We start from the raw sequence: 18,114 nt of genomic DNA, 5'->3' as shown, positions 1-18,114 counted from the left end.
TAATAGCCCAGTGGTGTGAACAGGTATCAAGTTCCGTTTGCGTATTGATCGATAGGATTGATATTATATTTTTTAATACTTGTTCCACCTGTTCAGAGGATTACAAGACTGGATAAACAGGATTAGATTATTTCATCCAGAGACCAGAGTAATTAAGGAGCGATCATAAAATATCGTTACACCATACTAAATCTTATTTATTCAAATGAGTTGATAGATAGAGATAAAACCAGTCCATACTAGATGAAATTTCAAAACACCAAACGTGTTTATTTACAGCAATGAATGATACTAATAATAAACGCAACTTCAGACTTCTATTTACATACGTTCTTTTATACATTAAAAAAAAAAAAGTACCCTATTAAATAGCTATTAATTTTATTACCAGATCGTGTAAAGAGGCTGCAATGTTAGTACAAATTTAAGTCAACAACTTTAATTTATACGCCACATTAAGACGAGCTCGCGAATTATACCGCAGTGGAAATAAAACAGACATATGCCAATTGGCAATTTTCCCGCTTACTTAGCACGAACAGGAAGGAGGGGATGCTTGTGAATACGACCAGCTAGCGTACAACTTTTCACATAAAACTGCATAAAACAACGTCGAGCCAGCATCTCTTGATTTGCGAAGTTTTATAGTAAGATGACTCTGTTCTGGTAGGTAAAATACCTCTGGTACGGCGAAAGTTAAGTCCATTTGCAGATATACTTGTTCGCGTGTCCAGAAATGGAAGATTGATAGACTTAACCCGTGGAAAATTCGCGACCCGTTACCACACAACAGTGGATCATCCGTAGTATGTACACAACTCGTCCTTCGAGGACTGTATTATGTATCTCTTACATGGCGTGTTTCATATTCGAATCTTAAACCGAGAGGTCTGAGCTATTTATGATACAAATTCCTTCAGTTTGTATTATTTATAGTCTTCAAAGTTGATGCTATAATTATCCACGGCGAATAACAGTTGATTTCAAATATCAGGATCATGCCGTGTCGATATACAAATGAAGTAAATTAATTACACCAAGAGGAAATGCAAAATATTCGCGTTTGGAATTACATGTTTTATTTATATTAGCTCCAGCAGATAAATACGTATAAGAACATTTGCCTTTACCGCGACGCTACCTCGCTACTTCAATTAAAATGATAATATCGTGGACTCGTGATAGCTATTTAAAAAATTTTAATTTCTTAATCAGTCTACGTCAGACAGTTAAATAAAAGAGTAGATCAAATCTTGACCGCGTGAAATATAAATTAATTTATGTATAATAAGAAGATTTACTTTTCCTTAGAACTCTGGTTAAAGTTTCTAATGAAATGTTTCGACATTTTCGGGTTCGAGTTTCCTAATATCCAAGCAAAAAATAGAAATAAAAATAGCTGGCTCGAATCAAACGTTCCGTACACGTACAACAAACATACCGTGATTAACGAACGTGACTTTTCGAGCACCCTATAACCCCCGTCTATATATTTCGCCCCCTCGCGTACTCCGTGCACGCATGCTCCTTTCGCTTGGAACAGCATTTATTCAGCTGTCACGCGACAAGATCACGAATATGACCTTAGCAATTGCCGTGGAATTCTAGAGAGCACTTTAGCTCTTTCCATTTGTGTGTGTTCTTTGAAGATACGGGGGAACTTGGGAATCCTCGATCCCGAATCGATTTTCTAGACAAATTTTTTACGAAAAATTTCACGTTTAATTCGTTTGAATTTTATGTAATTTTACGTAATCACGTATTTTCTTATGAGAGGAATAAATATAAATGACGCTACCAAGGACGATAAATTTACGAAGAAATAAATACAATAAATATTTAACGGTTCAAACGAATATACGTTTTGAGTAACTTGATATACGGTGTTTGTATACGTAATCTATCATTCGAATAAGATTACGTCTATCCCTGTTGCCACGCAGTATTTACCAATATAATCCTTTCAAGCAGAACGACGTTTGTTTTCAAAAGTCAAGATTGATTATTCCTAACGTCGCCACAAATTCGTTATTATTCGATTAACCCTCTTTCCCTTACCGCGTAACACATAGATTCAACTCAGAGATTAAAATATAAAGATACTTGCAGGAAGAACACTTCTACGCATAGATTTTCCAGTACTCGACATTTTCTCGCGCCAATTCTGATCGTCGTAGTCACAATGACGCGAAGTTGGCAACAGGACACAATCGAACGATTTCCGACACATCACCGTACACACTTATCGTCCCTTCCACGTTAAAATATTCTTTTTCCCTAGCTCGACAAATAAAATAAAATTCCCTTGTATCAGGTTGTCCCAAAAGTTTCTTTCGCTTTATTAATAAGTAATACATGCACGATATTTGATGTTTTATGTTATTGGGTTATCCGGAAAGTCCATGTCGATTTTCGGTAGGTGGTACAGGTCTGAATATATCGAAGTGGTTGAGAACAAATAACATGCATACATCCCTTAAAAAGTGGAAAGGTTGTGGAACAAAATGGCACCTATGTAATTCAATAAATATATATTAAGATTCAAACGTATTTTTGAATGTTTCTTAGAAATTGCCACGAACTTTCTGGACAACCTAATACATTACTGAATTGTGCACGATTCATTTTGCTCCAGTACTGTTACAACATTTCTGTAACCACGACCACATAAAATAATTGAGTGCAACTCGCGAGAGAAACTTAACCTAATAAATCCCCAATGTAAAACTACATCGTATCGCTACGCGTCGAAATAGATCGCGGAACTGATTTCTGTAGGAGAATCCATGGGATGGAGCCACGGGTCACGAAATCGAGCGGGCATCGAACTTCCCACGCGAAGAAAAACTAATTTCGGAGTGAAGCCAGGCAAGACAAACAACGACAACGATTCGTGTGTACGTGACCGTGCCAGTGTTCGTCTCCCCTAATTACTTTCCAACAAATCGTGTTCCCTCGTGCACGCATTTCCCATACGAATCGTGTTTCGCGAAATAACCGGCACTTGGGAAAATCTGAAGCTGTACTCACCGGGGAAGCTGTGCGCGCACGCGACGAGGCACGCCGCTACGAGAAGGACGCCAACGAAGGTCTTCATTCTTTCGGTCTGTCTGTGGTCTGCGATGTCTGGAAAGCCTCACGGGTAAGTGACTCCGCTACGATGACTCGATTAGTACTGACGGGTTCGGCCTCTGCAAACGGGACTGTCACAAAACTCGCGTGGGGATCAAGGTCACTCGCGGCACCAGCTCACTGAAACTCGCTGTCGCTTTGCGTTACGAGTTTCGTCTCCCGCAACTCTATATGTACTTGCGCGCCCAACGCTCCGCCAATAGCAGCGCTGCGCTCGGGTCACGTGGCTCCTCGGTCACGTGACCCGACTGGCGCGCCGTTTGACTCACGACTCGCTCCCCTTTTTCTCGGTACTGCTAATTCTTCATTGTATTGTATATTTAACAACTGCGCGAACATAATCACCCATGGACATCGACGATTAATTTCATCCAGGGAATTGCGTAACGTCGATGATACTAATAACGGAGAATTAAACGAACACCGCGGACTATGACAAACAATTCCTTCGTTGTTCCGCGAATTTCAAATATGTGATATTTAGTCTTGACGACTGGGTACGAGTGGAACGTAATTAAGCGTATGCAAGCGTTTCATTCACGTTTAAAGTCCACAAGTACTTCGGTAGAAGTGTGTAAAATACTTCTTTCTTACATTTTTGTTCATACTGTTTCGAGCTTGAAATTAAATAAGGATCGAATCTGTAAATTCAGAGGAGCTTGAATTCTAAATTTCAGGGTTCGAGCATGTTCTGTTCATGCGATATAAGGGATTTAAGATTTGAGACGCATCCTAAGGCGGAAGTAGCTTAAAGAAGAGTGTGTGGAAATGAGTTACACCTTCGGTGTTCGCGGTGCATTTGCATCTGCATTGAAATATTATAGCCCAGTGTTTCTCAAACTGTATATCGGCTCTCGGTTTACTCAAAGAGTTCGTGATAAGCTGAAACTTGAGAAGCACTGTTACCGAGAATTGCATAACGATGGAATACGATAACTGTCGCTTGAATAGCAAGATTATTGATGCAGTGTATCGTTTTTCCGCATGTTTGTATAGGTCTCAATAGAGGTTTTGCTGACGCTTAGTAGAATCTTCTGGTTGTCCGTTTCCAGTATATTCTGAAGACAGTTAAAAATAACTGAACGTGAACCGACTGCGATACGTTATTCCCTTAATTTCGTACGACAATAACAGATGGTAATAACAGCGTTCTTGCTACACCTTGTATCCATTTTGTTTGTTTTGCAAACGAAAACAAGGGTGTTAAATGAATCGAAAGAAATCCGTTATTAAAGCCATGGTATTTAATTCATAATATTTGCTTCGCTTTCCTACAATCTCCCAGAAAGACAGTTTCTCAATTACGAGCAGTACGGGAACCATTGTTACTAAGTTTCCCGTTGACTACCTTCGTTGCAGGGTAATTGGACCTAGGAGTCTTGTTCATAAGTCAAAGTCGCGTAACGCGCTGGAACAATTATTAACGAGCCCGTAATCATAGCGTGTCGCTGATTGCCGTCAAATGAATCGTGTAATTGGTTTCACCGTTTCCGTCTTAAAATATATCTACCCCCCTGTATAAAGATACTTTCTGTCACCGTTAAGCGACGAGGAAATGCTCGCACCGTACTACGAGCAAAGCGAATCGAAATGCAAGAGGCATAAACGCGTTACGTCATTCTTCGATGTATCGCACGTTTATAGAATATGTATTTCGCGTTGTTGTGTTTTACCAGCGAATACAAGCAAGACTCCTGACATTGCTTGCTCAGATAACCTTGGTAATCTTCCGAAGATAAATAGTTTCTTTCGAGAACGAGTAATTGTATAACCATTGCGTTGCATTGTAATTATTCACAGGTTTTTAATTACATTCCGACAGCAAATTTATAAACGAAAACGAGGGACAGCGTGGGGCAAAGTTCAGAGAGAATACAAAGTAAAATGTCTCGTTATGTTATATTTCCCTAAACGTCTTATTGTTTGCAACGAACGTTTCGACCTTTAGGTCTTTTATATCACTTCCTACTGATTCATCGCACCTTCGAGTCATCGAGAATGCGATGAATCACTATATTTATCAATTAAGTCGAACAGATTTAAATATGGATTAAACTCGATTTCACTCTCCTCGTTCATACTACTTTATTGCCTTATTACATCACCTTCGCCAACGCCATATTTATTTAGTAATCGCGTATATGCTCATTGCGAATGCAGAGATTATGTTCCACCAGGATAAGCGTCGCTTACACTCGTACGTTAGGTGCTTTGAACACGTGTCGTTTTCAAATTAATTTTTACAAAGACTCGGAGTTACGAAAAGTACACGCATTAATAACAGCGTTGGTAATAACAACCTTATGCCTGTTGCGAAGGTAAGGTGTGCACGCAACAATAATATACGCAATAATTAGTCGTAATCGTATAAGTATACCGTTAACCTCGTTTCAAACAGACGCGTGCAAGTTATCTACGCAACTCACGGGCGCATTGATAACTCGCGACGTTTGAAAACGTACAAGGAAACGCCAATAAGTTAACACAAATTTTTATATCGCTCTCTGGTTTGACACGGTGCGTACTGTTAGGCACAAGCATTGATTATCGCAATATTTTACGAGGTCACGAGTCAGAGATGAAAAATCGCGCAATTGCAAATATTTCTGCAATCAGGTATAATTCGAAAGCTTCCTCGCTAGTTTGCTTCGTTCAACTAGCTAGATTCTCCATCGGCGAACCTCTATTGCATCCATTATGCAATAATTTGCATGAGAGCCTCCTTCACGGTCACTAATGGTCGTTAAGGTTGGTAGTAGCCTACTACTCATTGGATTACCTCGATTATTGCCCGAACCCTCGTCCCGATATCCTGCAATAATCGAGGTACACCGACAACGTAAGAGGATTCGGTTCGCAATGGTTAGAAGTAATCGATTATCAGGAACCACGGTTTGTCCTTTGATAGCGACGCAGGTCCTGCGGGTCACTCTGCTCACGCCGATGTTTCCGTATAGTTGTATAAACAAACAGCCAACAGTCAAAGCGTATGCGAGCCGTTACGCCGCGCGTTAAGCGATCGTACGTTCGCGGCATACAAATGAGAAGTTTCATTAACGCTATTGCGTCGGTGTACGCGTTCCGAGCAGTTGCGTCTCGCAGTGAATTTTCAGGATGACAGCACATGGTCGAAGACGACTGGCAACTTCGTGAAAACATATTTCACGGATCGGTGGATACCTTTGTCGGTTTCGACGTCATGGCCCCACGGGCTGACGTTGGAAATAACAGTTGAGCCTCTAGATTCTTGACTGCAAACAATGCAGCGCTGGACAGAATTTCAGTTCACCATTAATTTGTTTACAAATTCGAACTAGTAGTCTACCTATCCTAACTGGTTTCAGCGATTCTCTTCGTCGTTGAAAGAATTAAATCAATCGAACCGCGCCCAAGCATCGAGCACTCGTTCTGAAATATGTATCCTGTAATAACGCGCGAACAATTCACTTCCTCGATGGAACAGCTCACTGGATCCGCGAAATTAGACCGTAGAATAAATCCAGCGATCGTCAGTTCCCGTAGATTTACATCGCGGCCGAAGACTAGGCGCAAACGTTAATTCGTTGTCCCGTAAACAACGCGGCTTGCGTTCGAATGTACGAGGGATTTCCGGTGTTTTATCGAATAACATAAAGCTGCGCGGATACTACGCCCATACCGCGATCCTGACATGCGAACAACTTCATCGTATGATCTCATTCCAACGGCTACAGCATCCTTTTCTCCTTTTTATCGTGTGTGCGCGGGATGCAAACATTTATCCGTCGGTTTTATCGGTCGCTGGACTCGCAGAAACGAAGAAGCAACCGGTTCTGACGGATAACAAGGTTGAGTAGATCTTGTTAAGCCGCTGTTGCGTGAATTTTATTTTGTGTCTCGAGAGAGAAAGGTTTTCGTGCGCGGAATGGACCGAATATAATGTTAGAAGATTCGGTACAAAAGTTCACTTGGTTTTATTTTTGTTAGGTAGGACAGGTGGTGAAATGTTTGGTGTTGAGTAAATTTGCCGGGAGGTAAAAGATAAGCTTTACACTTTTTTTTCAATGAAAAAGTGTGCTTAAATTAATAATAAAATTGGTCTGGTTTTATTTGTATTAAATGGGACAGGGGTTGAACTGTTTGGTGTTAAGTAAATTCGTCGGGAGGTTGGGGATAAGCTTCAAAATTTGTTTAAACTGAAAAGACGTACTTAAATTCTTTCTAGAAACTTATTTGAAATATTCTAAAGAGATATCCTTTTCTTCAGGGTACATTCCTCTATCAAATCCTTGCAGAAAATTCTAGTGGATATGGTTTCAAAGTAACCAGCTCGCGTTACTTGAATTATCTCACCCCGTTGAATTCATGAATTGATAAGTATTCCAATTTGTAGAGGTATTAGACGTCCCTGTAAGAAACCGTCTGGCGCAAATCCTGTACAGTTCCCTCGATGAACTTTACAGGGATTCTTCATCTTGGTTCCCCGATCGAGCGCGTTATGCAATGGAGGGTTAGCGGTTACGTACTCGCGGCAGAGTCTGGCACACTTGCAATCATGGTGCTTCTGTGGAGCGAGGGAACGAGTTCCGTTGCCCGATGCACGTTTTTACGGGATTATCCGCGTCCCGCCGTTGAATTTGTTCACTTGACCCCGAGACTTCCATTGAGATTTCTACTCGACCGGCTACACGCAATAGCTCGCGTGCCGTTCCTTTCAGCGTTTCGCACACGACGAATTATATTAATACGTCGCGAACGGATTCAAGGTTTCCTCCATCTACGAATGCGGTTATCTTCGAAACAGATGTTGCATTGTGAGAGGTGTGCTAATGCCTGTAAAAAAGAGAACTTGGAGATGAATTAACAGAAACGAGCGTTGCAACACCTTGAGTAATGTCTACTCGGCGGAATTAGGAAAGGAGAATCTTTTAATAACAACATAGTTCCCTGCTATCTGCGTTTTATTGAAGAGCAATAGCCTAGAGGATTTGGAACATTTTATATTACAACACCTGAACGTGGAACGTGTTTGCGGTTTGTGATAACGTTGATAAAACAAGACTCAGCGACTATCGAAATGTCAACTGTACAATTTCTAAACTAACGTGTCGCCATCCTTGTGATTATCGGTTAATGGTGCAATGTAAGTACATATTACTGTGACCGGTGCCAGCGCAATTGTGCGACGCCAATGTGAGTCACCGTGACTGGAAATAACGTAATTGCACCTCTTAAATGTATACACATATATTTCTTTTCTCTGACGTATAAGGTCTACCTCTAAATACTGACGTGTCCATGTTGGTACGAGTTTGGAATGAATGACTAACTCGCGGGGAAAAATGAAACAATAGACTGGAACAACTACTCGATTTCCGTAATCGATCAATGGACGTTCGTCACTATATACGTAAACAATAACGAGGGTAGAAAATAAATAAATTTGCTCGCATCTGGGAACAGTTAATTAATTGTTAATCGTGCTAACGTATCTTTCTGGCAAACGAGTTTGTCACGATCTCATCGCGGGTCAGAAAGTGGAAAAAAACGCGATTCTGTAAACATCGTATTATATGGAACGAAAAAAGATAATACACGTGTATCGCGAATCCACGTTTTCCTTTCGAGGCTATTTACGTACGTTTTTTACGCAACAAACGTCAAACATTCTCCACGGCGATTCGTCTGGTGGAAATCAATTTGAAAAGGTGTTTTCCGGCTTCCATTGACCCTACCAGCGACAATACCTCGACTCGTAATCACGCCACTGTCTCACAACGTCGAATGATGTTTGTTCTGCGTGCTCATTCCCTTTCACGAAAAATTCAATCTTGAGCAATTACTCTGCGTTTCCTGGAACAATAGTCATTCGAATAAATCAGACGTGGAATACGGAGTTGATTTTTTCTTTCGAAATTCTTATTCCGATTGGAGATTCGTCTATCTCTGCTGTTCTTTACATTTCGACACAAAATAAATAATAAATTGGTAGGTGCTTCCGGTAATTCTCACATAAGCATTCTCGTGTTGTGTGCGCTTCCAGTCAGGTTAGACGATTACCCGTGAGCATATTCAAACGTCGCAAACAGTGTTAAGGTTGGGCGAACCGAGAAGTGGGGCAAATATTTGCCTGTCACTCAAGAACCGTCAAACCCGCTAAAATTCATTCGACAAACTACTTGATCGTTGAAAATAATCTCGTTAGACGAACGAAACAGGGGAATGTATATTAACCCTTTGCACTCGAGACGTTCGAAGCACCAAATCAACCAGCTATAATGTTTGCTTAGGTTTAATTATATTGGAAAATCGAAGTGTCAATAAAATGATTGTCGGTGAGGCAGAGGTGACCTGATTTTCAAATCTCAAATTGAAGATCACGTTTTCGATGCCAATCTAATCGAAAGCTTAGCATTCGTGGCAATAGAATGCTAAAGAAGCATCTCGAGTGCCTGGTAGATACAAAAAAAAAAAAAAAATGGCTCGAGTACTTTGAGTATGAATTCTTTTAAGCTAACGAAAAAAAGAAACTAAAAAAATAGTTATTAATTTTGGAGTTTGCAAGCGTTATCCTGACGGTCCTCCGCGTCAGGGACAATATAGATTCCAAGAGAAAGCACCGTTCAAGGGTAGAAAAATCAATTTTGACACAAAGCCGAAAGGCGAAGCCGTCACCCAGTGACCCCGCCGTGTCTAGCGGAGCCAGGCACTGTTTATAGATTACCTGGCGCACACGGCGCGGTTGCTATAGCCGTGGGTACGGTTCTCCACCTGTCCGCCACCTTTCGACGGCCCGAGGGAATTCTCAAGGGCTGTATCAACGGAGTCGATCACGGTTAGCCACGCGGGCTGGGTGCTCCTGCGTCCACTTGGTAGCGTTGAAAAATGGGACGACCCTCGTCGTCCTTGAGGATACCTGAAAACACTCGACGGAGATCCCACTCGGGCGTGGGTTGATAAGCGGCGACGGTATCGGAGTGGCAGCCGTGGAAGTGGACAAACGGTGGTTGGGAAACGATTCGAGGACGCGGAAGAGGATAAAGAGGGATGTCTGAATGGGTGGTGTCTGCTCGTGCCGAGGTCGCGATAGCCAGGTCAACGCTGGCTCGATCCTTGACCGTGTGATCAGCCAGGCGAGCAACGAGGACCAATGCCTCCTGTACCGATTAGCCAATTACAAGAAGGGCGGCGAGCTGATAGAGTCGTATAATCTGGGCGGCCAGGCGGAAGTCGAAAAGTTGATCAGAGAACAGTTCGGTGTACTGATGTACGCCGACGGCAAGGGCCAGGCGATCAACCGTGCCGAGTACCTCCGTTGGAAATTCCGTGATCTCGAGCAGGTCGTGCTGCCGATAGAGGCTTCCTTATCACGGTTCGACCCTTTGGCTCAATGGAACGATCACGAGGCATGTTGGCAGATGCAATATAGAGGTTCGCTCGGAGAGGCTCTTCTACATGTTCTGATTATATGCGATACCAGGGTGCACACACGAGTAGCGCGTATCCTGCTCAAGTGCTTTCCACGTTTGGCTATTGACGTCGTCGAGGGCGAGGAATACCTTGGCGCCAGTGCCCTCCACCTGGCGATCGCGTACAACAATAACGAACTCGTCCAAGACCTGGTCGAGGCGGGCGCGATAATTTCCCAACGCGCGATCGGCAGTTTTTTCCTACCCAGGGACCAGCAGAGAATGAATCCTGCCAAGAACACGGATTACGAAGGATTAGCCTATCTCGGCGAGTATCCTCTCGCCTGGGCCGCCTGCTGCGCCAACGAAAGTGTGTATAATTTACTGCTCGACTCGGGCGCCGATCCCGACGAACAGGACTCTTTTGGCAACATGATCCTGCATATGGTCGTAGTTTGCGATAAATTGGTATGTGTTTTACATGTCGACATGATTTTTTCTTACTCGTAACAGTCAACGTGGGGTCTTGGGTCCTCTACGTAGAACACAACAGTTGATTGATCTAATCTTTATAGGTACATTTCTATCTACACAAAGTTTCTTTCAAAAAGGGCTGCGAACCTGTCGCATGTCCTATATTCAGAGCCAAATACAAAACTTTGAAAAAGCACGAAAGACTCCACGGTGACTGTCAGGCTGACCCATACTGATTTACATTCAAACGCGCTTAAATTTCGCCTCAATGGCGTCGATTAGCTCGATCACTACATAGAGGATCACTAGTATTAGAAAAGAGTCTCCCACAGTCTATTTTTTCTGGGACGTTGAGATTTCCGCTAGATCGAGTACAAAAGCTGTGTAACGTAGGACATGTTCGGGTATGCCCTTCGTCATCCGAAGCTTCCTGCTCGCAATGGGATCGTGAATGCTGCCGGACTGACCCCGTTGACGCTCGCTTGCCAGCTGGGTCGCGCGGAGGTCTTTCGGGAGATGTTGGAACTGTCTGCACGAGAATTCTGGCGCTACAGTAATATCACCTGCTCGGCGTACCCCCTCAATGCACTCGACACGCTGTTACCCGACGGCAGAACAAGTACGTCGTAATGCTAATCGAATTACACGGTTTTGAGAATCGTCGTCGGGGGTTCGTCGTTCGGGAGCACGCTGAAGTGGCCACTCACTTTGTGACGTGCCTTCGTATAATTGTCAGGGCTCAAGGCCGAATCGTCTTTAAGCACCTACCGAGTGATCTCTCCTGATGCAATATAGCCAGGCTCTTTTTTACCTAATCCAACATCGACATTTGTCGATCGATTTCGTCTCTCGAACCTGGCTCCGTCTTGGCTCTTTATCAATCCTTAGGAAGACTTCCATCGAGTCTCTGGGATCGTTTCAGCTCCTAAACTTCATCAGCTTTCAGTGAAATAGTACCATCTACGAAATGTGATAATGTTGAGATGCCTCTGCCTCTAACAGACAGTGTACAACTTTAAAAGATAATCAAGTGGGGGTTGAACGAAGCCCTGGAAGTCCTCCTAGGGAACGAACCTGTTTTCCCACCCAAGATAAGGCGACCAAAATGCGAATACTATTCATCACCTGACCATTTAAATTCAAGAAATGTCCTTGAGACGTTTTGTTCCCCACTTCCTTTTCGCGGTTTGGATTCAATTGTTTCCCCGGACCTGCTGTTGTTTCAACCCGCGGAGCTTTGTTCCATTGAAACTCGCCTACGACAATGTAAAAACACCCGCGTAACCTCAAAAAAACACTTCGCTTTAAAATGGTCACCGTTGGAGCGAGCACTCGACGTTTCAGCGACGAGGGAAAAAAAATGCGTCGTTTGCGATTCGAGTTTTTTTTTTTTTTTTTTTTTTTTTTTTTTATCATTTCTCTCCGGCGGTATAGGGTCGGGATGACGCGCGAGGAAATTGGTTCCAACGATTTAAAGCCTGTTACTTCGACTTGAGTGACATGCCACGTTGTGGTCTAGGAAAGCGGGTGACGAAGATTTGCAAGCAATGCTCGATGGGGGATCCGTCGCCAACGCTGAGGCAGCTCCGAAGGTTAGTTGGGAGTGCACTTTAGAACTGTGTCAGAACAATTGTACATGACGGGGAAAATGTAAAAGGAAAGTGGGCTCCGCGCGGAGTATCAGAAAGTAATCGCTCGCTAAACAGCGGAGAAGGGTGGAAGATCGTTAACGAAAAAGAGATAATGGAGCAGGATATCCAGGACTCGAGAAATCAATGGTTGGATCGTTGCTCGATATTTTTTATTTCATGTTCATTTAATGACGAACTTCGTTCATCGTGTTCAGAACAAAAGCAGAGTGCTAATACGAAAACTATCCATTATGGAACCTATAAACAAGTGAATCCAAAAACATAACGGTAGAATTGAATGCCAATTGAAACCTAGAACGCCACACCGCGAACTCCAACACAAGTCGAAACGGTGAGTAATGGACAGACTCGTTAACCAAGTCGGATTCTATCGCGCGCGTACCTGACAAACTTCCAAAATTAATTTCCCCGAGAATGAAGCTTCCCACAGAAACAGTTTATTTCATGGTTTCGACTTAATTTTTCTCGAATAATTTGATAGTGATATAGAGCTTCCGGGAAGTCCATGGGAAATACGAAGCTCTTGAATATTCGATGAACACAATCGAAATTGTCTCTCAGTTTTACTACTAATACAGAAACTATCTTCAGGGTTAAATCCAGCTTGAACGGTTAAATTACACTGCAACTCAATCAAAGATTGTAACGCGATGACGTCAGCACCGACTGCATTTACCTCAAATGGATTCATCGCCCAATCTGGAACATCCGTTCCTAACACTACCGAAATTTCATATCGTTATCTAATTTTTTCAAATACATTTCAAACGTCGCACGTGCCTCGACGCGCACCTAAAAATCCAGGAGGCACTTTTGGAACTGGCTTTCTTCTCTCTGTTCATTCAAGCTCACATTCCAGTTTTTATTTGAATCTCCAACATTTTGTATAGTTCATTCAGAGGTTGCTACGGGGATCGATTTTGCCCTCAATGCTTTCATAAAATTCGCTATGGATATTTTGTTTCAGTTTTCCACCCTCGAATTTAATTTCCTTTAATTCTCCGATATTAACCCTCTGCAAACAACGGATTTATGTCAACGCTTCAAGAATGCTATAAGAATATACAATCAAGGGTAAAAAGACAGAATACACGTTTCCAACGTTAGACTATTTTATTTTGCAACGGGATGGCGCAGAGTGGAAAGGGTTAAAAGTTCCAAAACTTCCTTTGGAAAGCCCCGTATTTCATCGTTCGATCATCCCGCGAACAATCATATTTCGCCGCCGTTATCGAGCGAGAATTCAATATTCCCCCTAATTTCGTCGAGATTCGTCTCCCGTGGAGACGCGCCGAACCGCGATCTGCATTTAAAGAGCGTTGCAATCGGACTTCTGCCAAATTGTATCGAAGTTTCCGGTGCCGCCGTTTCGAAGTAGATGTATGCATGTACCCGTCGACGAGTTTTCTAGACGTTCGGGTGATTCATAGGGCCGACGTTGGCTGGAAGATTGCGCAGAGAGGGTGAACCGGCGGTGTTGGGGTCGCGGGGCGGGGTAAGAAGGAAGACAAGGGAAAGCGGGTCGTTGCAGGATGCAATTACGGCCATTTAACGAAGTTTCGAGATTAGCCGCGGACGCGGAGTTGGGTGCTCGCGTTTCATTTAGTTTCGGAATCCATTATCCCTTCGCTTACCCCTCCGTGCAATCCTACCCCGCGTCTCTTCGTCCTCCTATAGGCGTCTTTGCCACGGCGTGAATGTCATCCGATGGGGTTCAGCGACGGCTGAGACGAGACGAGCGAACCGACGCCAAGGGGCGAGGGGGTTCGACGCCAGTATATCAGAGGGGGTGAACTTTCGGCTTGCTCCTTCCTACAGGGTACGGTTAATTACTCTAAGCCAAGGCCAATCAACCGAGGAGGGTCCGTCAGTTGGTTAGCCAACCAGTTCGCCTGGGACCACGGTAGATATCCACGCTATCCCTTTCGACGCGCCCCTTTTTCTGATCGTTTGCACTTTTCTTTAATGTAACAGAAGGTAATCAGCTGTTTCTTGGTACTTTCTGATGCTTTCACTCGTTCTGAATAGAAATGAAGAGATTCCAAAAAAGGACGGTGTCAAGTCTAAAAGGCTCTTGAAGACTCGTTTGTTCTAGGTGAGCTTGCACATGGTGTATTCACTTTCTTTTCGCGAAGGAAATCTTCCAAAGACATCCCCCACTTATTGAGGAAAGCCGAGGATCGCGTGGAATCCTCGGTGCAATGGCGGCTGCGGGCCCTGTAGAATGTCGAAACGTGCTCGAGCTACTTTAGAAATTACTTGCTCGTCGATCGCGTTGCAAATCTCGCAGCCGTTGGCTACCATCGAGAGGAAAAAGTGGATCTATAGCGTGGAGTAAATAAAATTCGCGACACCCCTTTGTCCTCGGTCAAAACTTCATCGAGTGTGTGCGTTTACGGGGACAGAGGTCTCTAATATAATCTGCGATCTATTACATCACCGGGCGATCGACTTTTGATGTTCCCTGATGGAATTAAGCTCGGAAAGATAGCTTAAATCGATTACGCTGAACACGGATGGCCGCCTCCGCTAAAACGTTAATAATTATCTGAGCAGAGCACTTAGGGATGATTATCAACGATAACGGGGCAACGGACCAGGGGCTAAAGGCAAATCGTTATTCAAGTTCGGCTACGACGTCCGTTTTTGCGGACTGGCCGTGATGGTTTGGTCCAGAATGGCCAGAAGCGCGAGGGACCGTCAGGGAAAACTTCTCAGAGGTCTGGCTCCAGGAGTTAGATATAATTACGAGTTGCGGTAACGACCGTGTACCGCTAAGTTCGCCGTGTGTGCCAACTTTGGCCTCTCCAGGTCCACCAACCTCGAAAGTTTGTCATGTAAATCTGAAGATCGGAGGATCGGAGCCCTTATTTTCGAATACACCAGATCGTTACAAGCTGAAGTAGAAGTTGAAACGAAGATCCGACTCTGTGGTACACTCGAAAGGGAGAAGAGGAATTGGGGTAGACGCAGGGCGTGGCAGTTTTCGATTAAATGGAAGAAATACAACAATTTAATAGAATGTCAAAAACAACGAAACTGTAAGGATTGCATTTTTCAGGGCTTCAAAAATAATGAGAGCAATCGAGGGACGAAGACACTCTGCGTGTCTGCAATGACTCCAAGTGCGAGGGGTTGAATGGTTCACTTTCGCAAGAGACAGTGGGCCTAGGTACGGTCCTGGTCACCCGATTCCATCGTTCGAGATGGCAGTATTGAATGGAAGTTCGGACGGTTCGACGAGAACGCGGATATTCGTTGCAATTTTGCTTGCGCATCTGAAATTCAATTTCCCAGCCAAAAGCTGCCGGGGAAGTTCCCATCGATGTAGCCGCAGACCGAAGAGAGAGAAGACTGGAGATTGACAACAGACGCACCGAGCGTTAAAACGTTTCCTTGAAAATATCCAATGGAACCGCGAACTTTCCTGACGCTTTAAGCCACCGTGAAAGCAGCTTTGCTTAGGTCGACGAGTGATTAAAGAGTCTGGAGGACACGGTGGATCGGGACCGTCCTACTATGAATTTTGACGCGACGCAGACGCCTGCGGCACAAGAAGAATTACTACGAAAGACATTGTACGCTTGAAAATAACGAACAGAATTCGGCGGAACTTGGTATCGAGTATTGCAGTGTTTATCGAACGTATAATTTAACTCCATTTTCCGTATTATCGGTAGTTTATATTCGGGAGTTGGTACTGTTGAATTAGATAACCTCGCAACCACTGTAGTTCTCAAACGTATAGATTATGCTGTATTAGCAGTAAGGATCGGAGTCTCTAATCTTCACGAGGAAACGAAGAGGAGCTTTAGTCGTAAAGGACATATTCGAATAGTTTGGCAACTGTTTCCTGGTAAAGGAACAATCTATGAATATACCATCTATCATCTCATTGAAAACACAAAAGATTTGGCAGCTAAAATGGTCACCCAAGATGAAACTGTGGCGAAACTTGAGCTTTCCGTCACGTCTTTCCCCAGACATTAGCAATCCGAGGTTTCAAACGCATTCCAAGACCGATGCGGCTTAAAGAAAAGTGCGCAGCAAAAAAGGGGTCGATCGATGCATGCGGCAAGTTCGCGAAAGTCGAAAATGAATCCTTGATATTTTTCATCGCGAAGTCGGTCGAATATACGTCGATAATCAATACGGGATGGCACGGTTAAAAGTTCATTGGCCGTTGTACAATATTTGTCAGCCGTCCAAATTTTCTGAGCCACGCCTTCCCTGTCGCGATCGCTGTTCCCATTCATCCGCGAATCGCGTCGAAACCATTCCACCGAGCACAAGAAAACCTCCGACTACCAATTTAACCATGTCTGGTCACCGGTTTCTTGGTTGCAACAATTTCACAATGAACTCATTTGTCATCTTCCGTTACAATTCCGCTCGAGAAAAGTTCGACGATGAATCAGGGAAAAGTTGTGACGTGATATTGACACATCCCGCGGTAGCCAGTTTGCTAACTTTTCCAATGCTGCGTACGTGATGAATTACTCGCGATTTTTTCCAATAACTCTAGTTCTTAGACAGATCTTTAAATTAAATAACAAGGCGGGATATAATTCAGTTTAAAAATGAAGTTCCTCTGTTTATGTAAATATAACAGTTTTATGGATTACGAGTCTCCAGACCTTTGATCTCGTACATCGGCGTCGAAAGCTGATTTACGGGCTTTAAGAGTACTCAGGAATGAAGTGAATGGTTCGTTTGAGAATGTCAAATGAAAGTGTTTATAATTAATATGTTAATATATTAACATGTTCCATCTGCTTTGAAAGAAACAAGAAATTAAAATCCACGTGTTTATAACTGTTCAGCTACTCCTCAAGGTCCTACAACTCGATACATTTTAAAATACAGACACGTATCTCCACATTAAAATTTGTTTTTCGTAATGCACTTGACAGAAACGAAGGTCTCTTGAAACTCCGCCGAACTCCAGGGTCCCAATTAGTCTAGCCCCGTCCCTGGCGCAAGCACAGGTACTCGCAAGCACACACAGACACATTTTCACAGCCGCTCACCGGTTTTCATCTCTTCAACTCGTGTAAATTGTCTTCCAGGGCGGGTCTGGGTGCTCCCCCAAACGTCCGAAAGCTCATCCCGTTTTACATTAGTAACACTTTCGAAAAGCCTTTAGTACTCGCATTTATGGGTTCGCCGAAATTCAACCACCGCATCGAACTAACATTAGAGCCGAGTTTCGGGAGCTCGCGGGCAAGTTTGGCCGACAGATTAACGATTCCGTGGAATTCTTCGTGCGCGAAAGTAGCGTAAACTTTTATCTTCTCGCACGCAAGAAAGTTTAGCACCGCACGTGGCGTGGTTGCAGAAAAAGCTCTCCCTCGCGAGGAACTCTTGCATCTAATACATATATATGTATATACACACGTATATCCGAGTCTACGCTAATGCAAAACCCATAATTATCGCGACGAAGGGAACCCTAAAGTGATGTTCCA

At 43.5% G+C, this 18,114-nt stretch overlaps 2 protein-coding genes across 4 annotated transcripts in view; one reads left to right on the top strand and one right to left on the bottom strand.

Annotated features, from left to right (window-relative positions):
* The window catches only part of LOC128890237 (icarapin-like), a 39,666-nt gene extending 36,383 nt beyond the window's left edge, over positions 1–3,283 (bottom strand). The window contains exon 1 of the mRNA XM_054148556.1: positions 3,031–3,283. Coding sequence (XP_054004531.1) covers positions 3,031–3,097 — 67 coding nt within the window. The 5' untranslated portion in view covers positions 3,098–3,283. The remainder of the gene's footprint in view (positions 1–3,030) is intronic.
* A 6,149-nt stretch (positions 3,284–9,432) lies between these two features.
* LOC128890222 (transient receptor potential cation channel subfamily V member 5) overlaps positions 9,433–18,114 on the top strand; it is a 34,117-nt gene continuing 25,435 nt past the window's right edge. For all 3 annotated transcript variants that reach the window (XM_054148523.1, XM_054148525.1, XM_054148522.1), the window contains exons 1-2: positions 9,433–10,988; positions 11,388–11,613. In XM_054148523.1, the coding sequence (XP_054004498.1) occupies positions 10,167–10,988; positions 11,388–11,613 (1,048 nt within the window). In that variant the 5' untranslated portion in view covers positions 9,433–10,166. The remainder of the gene's footprint in view (positions 10,989–11,387; positions 11,614–18,114) is intronic.

This window comes from Hylaeus anthracinus, unplaced genomic scaffold, assembly GCF_026225885.1.
Source record: "Hylaeus anthracinus isolate JK02 unplaced genomic scaffold, UHH_iyHylAnth1.0_haploid 12000, whole genome shotgun sequence".
NCBI lineage: Eukaryota > Metazoa > Arthropoda > Insecta > Hymenoptera > Colletidae > Hylaeus > Hylaeus anthracinus.
This window is presented reverse-complemented; position numbering and strand designations above follow the sequence as displayed.